The sequence below is a fragment of the Rosa rugosa genome, chromosome 4, assembly GCF_958449725.1.
Source record: "Rosa rugosa chromosome 4, drRosRugo1.1, whole genome shotgun sequence".
NCBI lineage: Eukaryota > Viridiplantae > Streptophyta > Magnoliopsida > Rosales > Rosaceae > Rosa > Rosa rugosa.
This window is the reverse complement of record NC_084823.1, coordinates 206348-212437: the sequence shown is the minus strand read 5'-3', so window position 1 is coordinate 212437 and position 6090 is coordinate 206348. Positions and strand designations below refer to the sequence as shown.

General features: G+C 39.9%; 1 protein-coding gene across 1 annotated transcript; it reads left to right on the top strand.

Annotated features, from left to right (window-relative positions):
• The first annotated feature begins 222 nt into the window (after positions 1-222).
• On the top strand, positions 223-1502 carry LOC133744053 (leucine-rich repeat extensin-like protein 3). Its single transcript, XM_062172179.1, has one exon. The coding sequence runs from the start codon at positions 403-405 to the stop codon at positions 1066-1068; it is 666 nt and encodes a 221-aa protein (XP_062028163.1). The 5' UTR covers positions 223-402; the 3' UTR covers positions 1069-1502.
• The last annotated feature ends 4588 nt before the right edge of the window (positions 1503-6090 follow it).

Below are 6090 nucleotides of genomic sequence, written 5' to 3'. Positions count from 1 at the left end.
TTTGATCTAAAGGTTCGCGACATTGTAACGTGACTAATTTAAAGAGATGCAAATAGAGACGTTACAAAAAGAAGTGTGTGTATATACACACTGAATATATTTTATTTTTTTAACGAAATATATAGACAGTACTTTGAAGATGGGTATATCTTAGAAGATAAAACACCGACAAATGGTGCGGTCACCAATACACATGCACTCCAAGTCTATACTTCTTGATCTCAGTTACCAAATCAACATTGTCTTTATATACTTGCTTCACCGTCCTCCCCAACTCTTCTTTATTACCGTACGTTTCTGCTGGTGCGCCTTGGCTAGCTAGAATTCATTAACAAACCAGTATACTTCGATTTCTTCAACAAGAACATTGAGCTAGCTAGCTACCGCACCTAACTAAATCATATGGCTACGGCAAATTCGATATCGATTTCGATGGTACCTTTCTCATCTACTATCACTACTTTCCTTCTGATCATGCTAGTCATGCATTCAGCTACTGTTACAGTAGCCATGGAATCGTCCACAGATAGTACTAATTCCACTGCAATAGTACTAGAATCCAAAGACCAAACAACCAGCTGCACAATGTGTGACGAGTGCCCCAACCCGTGCCCTGTGCCATCATCACCACCCCCACCACCACCAGTTGTTGAATGCCCGCCACCACCATCACTGCCACCGCCATCACCACCTGTTGTTGAATGCCCGCCACCACCATCACCACCTGTTGTTGAATGCCCGCCACCACCATCACCAGCACCACTTCCGGTTCTCCCTGAATGTCCACCACCACCACCACCACCTGCGTCCCCTTGTCAAGAAACTTGCTCGTACTCTCCTCCAGGTGTGCCAGCATTAATCCCGAATCGTCCACCACGTCAACCATATGTACCTAATCCTGGCAATATAAATTCAATATTCCCCCCAAACGTTAATCCCGTATATTATTACAATCCGCCAAAACCTTATTTCTCTAAATCCGTTGATTTGAAAATGCAGTACTCCACGACCGTTACCTCTATCTTTGTCTTCTTTAGCACTAGTTTCCTAATTATTTGCTTCTTCTAGCCAGCTAACTAGCTCTAATTCGATCAGTCCATCTCTCCAGTCCAGGTAATCGTTATTTCACGGCTGATTGACCGACCGAGATGCATATTTATGTCTGCACGACTCTGTTTTCACTAAATGTATTCTGTGATTCTTTGAAGTAGTAGTCAGATTGATCTCTATGCATGCTGCATGGTGCAGACCCCTTTGGGATGGACTCATGTATCTGGCAAAAGAAGAGAATGAATAAGGCCTCGCTCCCAGCTAGCTAGCTTCATGGCCGGTGTAATTCCATTAAATTATGTTGGTGCTTGCTCTTCGTACGCAACTTTCTATTTTAATGTTAATTGTTGTAGCATAAAAAAATAAATTAAATTTAACTTCTTTGTGTAATAAGAGCTAAATTCTTAAAACAATAGTTCAAGTGATGTAGTTTTTTCTTTATTTTCTGCTTCTTATAGATTCCTACAGTGGTGCTTAACGTTCATCTAGTCAGTAATTGAGCAAATAAATTATGTTTAACCACATTTGGATGTAAATTCAGTGGTTGAAATGATTATTTTTAAGTTAAGGTAATTTGTTTTCTACAATTAGATTCACATCCAATGTAGTTAAGTATAATTTTCTTGATCAGTTATTGACTATTTGAACATTATTATAGATTCCTAATATTCGTTTGAAAATTTTAGCTCAATTTGCCGTGGTATCATCATATTTCAATCACATAACTTAAAATTTATAATATTATTAGTCCTATTATAAGATTGCAGACTATTTTCTCTAACATTCTTCACATATATTTTGCCGTGAAACATATAACTGATACAATTTATAGATCCGTAGATTTTTCAATATCAAACCCTAAAATTAATAAATTTTTGTTGGCAATGTAAACTAACATTTCTTCATTATGGAACCATTCTAGAAGATCGGTTCACGTATCTACCCAGCTTGGTAATTCATTCACCTAGCTATATATATTATGTTGCTCGTCTTATATAGGTTAACTAGCGAGCCCTAGGTCGATGCCATTTCTTCCATCTTACTTGTAACTATAGTACTTGATGGATGGTGATAAATTAAATAAGAGAGAATCTTGCATGGGGCGGACCGCACGGACAGGTGGTGGGGAAGACCAATCACTGTCCAGCAGGAGGGTATTTTAGGTATTGCACTTTAGAGAGCAGGGACAGTTTCAGAAGAGATGAAAAATTTTCTTTCTTCTAATTACGGCCACGTGGTGGGGAAACCCCCAACTAAGAATTTCTCATTAAATAAAATAGAAACCATGAGGCGTAAGTACGCGATCCAATGCCACCACGAAAGCTACAGGCTACAACAGCTAACATGTAGCTGACCTAAGCTAGCTAGCAATGCACATTAAATGGTCGATTTGTCATGCACTGGTAATTGGACAAATCTCCATCAGTCCATGTCAATCTGTGGTCACTCAAATAATGATTCCTCCCTTCCAGCGCGCGGAAGCATCTTGCTTCAGACCACATGCGGTCCCCAAATGACAAAACCTAGCTAGCTAGAAACGATCGACGATGATCGATTTTTGTCGCAACCATTGGATATGATGTCCCAAAAGAAAGCCAAGTTGACATTGGCCTTCCACCACGTAATTCTATCGATGGAACGTTGAAAGTTTGAAACCGTTTAAACTTTTATTTTTGGGTAACATGAAACTATTCATACTTGCAATCTCCTTGTTATGGTTAGAGTATTTTTTTTTCCAAGAAAATTAAATAAAAGTTAGCTGTTTAATTACTAGTATTCTCATTACAGGTAGTTTGTTTTCATGTTTTAGACTTTTAGTCATGGATAAACTAGGGACTTCTTAATTACTGAAGTTGATTATTGTAAGGGTTTTTTGCACCAACAGTGTCTGGACACTTTGAGGACTGACAATATGATACCCGAACTTACAAAGTTATCAATGTGATACCCGGACTCATTTTTTCTTATCAACGTCGTACCTCCGTCCATTTTCTGTTACGGTGCCGTTAATTCCAGCACGTCTAACGCACGTGAGGCACTAAATGAGGATAAAAAGACTGATTTTCCCTAATTGTAGGGTTATATATGACATTTTAAATATATATATATATATATATATTTTACTCTCTTCACCTCTCGTCTTCTTCGGAGTTTCTGGGTTTCTTAGACAAATGTCAAAAACTGAAACTGTTAAAAATGAAGCGGAAGAGGAAGGCGATGTGGCCATGGTGGGTTTGAAGGTGACTTGAGATCTGGAGAGGTGTTGGCGTCCAATTGGAGCTTAGACGACGGCATCGTCCTCTTCGCGCTCAGCCTCCACACCATGGTGGTGCTTGTGCTCACGCGCGTGGGGCAGAATGTATTAGTCTCTCTGGTTGTTTCGGGTCACAGAACACTTGATTTCGATGAAGAGACTGTTGTTGAGGCGTTTGAGATCACATACCAGAATTGCTCATCTTTTCTTTCCTTTCTTATCAAGTCTGGGTTCAAGAACATTAGAAAATTTGCTTCAAAATTTCTTTTTCTTTTCTGTTTGGTCTGGGTTCCAAAACATGAAAAATTGCTGGACTCGTTTTTTTTTTTTTTGCTTGGTCTAGGTTCAAGAACATGAACAATTTATCAGATTTGTTGATACACTTTGGGAGGTCTCGGATGTGGTTTTGCCTCGATATGCGCCACTTTGGGGATTTTAGTTCAAAATAGGGGTTTCGAACTTAAATCAAAGAGAAAATTAGATAAAAACCCAAAAAACAAAGCTCCTATTAAGAAAAACTCACCCCTATATTTTCTTTTAATCTACACCCAATTCACATAATTGAACATTCCTTATAGGTTTTAAATCTATAATTAAGATTTTTCATGATTTTTAGTTTGACTTTCTTGCCCTTCTGATTGAATAAATAAAATATTCATCAAATATAGCTGTTGACTATTTTGTGAATTTAAATATTTAGAATTTAATACAATCAATTTAATCCTTGATTTTTCTCTTATTTAAAACGATTAATTGCCTTAATTGTAATACCCCGGAAAATCCAAATTAAATTCCGTGGATTTTTAGAAATGATTTCACGATAGTAGGAGCGAGTACGAAGCTTGGAGAAGTGTGGAATTAGTTCGAACGATTTTATTTTCGAAAACGAACGTTTTTAGGGGGTCAACAAAGTTGACTTTTTATACGTTCAAAATTTGGGAATACTTCCTTCATGAAAGTTGTAGAGCTCGTCGATACGAGTTCGTGGACATGTGGAACGCAATATTCGGAGTTCGTATGAATAAGTTATGAACTTTTGAAATTTGGGAATTTTCTATAAATATCGAAAAAAAATCAGAAATTTCATTTAAGGACGAAACAATTTCTTTTTGCGGAACAGTCCCCCATTTTCTCCGTTCTCTCTCCTCTCCCACGCGGCCGACCCGACTGACCCGACCCGGACCCATCTTCGTCCTCCGGCGTCTTCCGGCCACGACCCGGCCCTCCTTGTGATCGCCGCAAGCCGCCCAGTCGCCTGGTGCCGCTGCCTTGCACCGCCGTTGCCCCCAGAGCTGGATCGAAGCGACCCCAGGCGGAGTAACCGACCCGACCGGATCTCAGCCGTGCCGGCGTTGCACGGGCCGATCCTCCCCATTTTCGTGATCTCCTCTTCCCCCTGATCATCCCCATATAGGCCTTGCTTGACGATTTGGAGTGTGGAGTGAAAGATCACGAGTTGAAGATTTCGACGTCCCTGATTCAATCTGGAATCTGATCAGACGCACGAGATTAATCCAACTTCAACGCTTGATCTAGGACGATCTAGGCCGAACCAGGCTTAGCTCCAGGTATGAAAGTCGACCACCCTTTCATTTTGAACCAGTTTGTAGTTGGTCACTTTGCCATCTGAGGTGGTTGACCGGCGTTGACCGCCGCGTTGACCGCCCACTGACCACCGCTTGTGGCGGCGCATCAGACCATATTTCGAGTTTTCATTATCTAGGCGATGATCTATGCATCCATACGAGCGTTTTGATATATAACATGGTCATGTTAGAAAAAGTTGATAAATAGTGGATTTACGTTTTGACGTTACTATTTAACGTTTTTACGTTTATCTTCGGTTTACGATCTGTGAAGATCTGACCATCGGTTTTGCTTCAATTTTGGATATGTTGATCGTATGACTGTCCCGGTGACCTTGTGAGGTCACGGGCGAAGATCCGACCGTTGGATCTTCGTATAATTGAGAAATAGTGATTCGGAAGGCGATTCGTGAGAATCTGACCGTCGGATTTTCATATAATTTTGTGGAGATGTTAGTAAAGGCGATTCAGGAAGATCTGACCGTTGGATCTTCGTGATAATTTTGGAGGATGATCCTAAAGGCGATCCGTGAGGATCCGACCGTTGGATCATCATTAAATTCAGATCCGACCGTTGGATCATCGTTTAATTTGAATCTGAGCGTTGGATCGTCGTTTAATTACATATTTGAGTTGTTGGCTAAGTCAAGATCATTATTGGACTAGGTGATTGACGGTTTGAGTTGGTGGACGATTGTGGATCGTATTTTGAGCTGAATTGAAGACGCAGCGGGATTATCGAGGTGAGTAAACCTCACGTGGTTCATATTACGAACCCAATACAATTAATTGCTTTATTTTGTTGCAATCATATGAACTATTGTTGGTGTTACTAGACATTCCTGTGTGAATGTCTGTATATATATTATTACGTGAAATAATATGTATTGTTGGAGTTGTGTTGAGTTATTGTTGAGAAACAATATATTGTGAGAGATATTGAGTTTTATTGTTGAGGAACAATAAATTGTTGTGATCTGTGGAGATCACTAGGTCACGAGGTGACCATGGCATCTATTAGTGAATCACGCTCTCGTACCGGGCTGGTGGTTATTAATAGTATTAAATCGTAATCACGTCTGTGGCCGGACGAGTGGTTACGTTCAGTTAGAGCTCTAGTCTGTCTGCCAAATGTGGAGTGACCTTATGAGTGAAATTGAGAGTAACTCATAAGTGTCAATATATATATGGTAACCTTAT

Bases quoted from the DNA above. Each gene is read 5' to 3' on its own strand.
- LOC133744053 (XM_062172179.1), top strand. From the start codon at position 403: ATGGCTACGGCAAATTCGATATCGATTTCGATGGTACCTTTCTCATCT.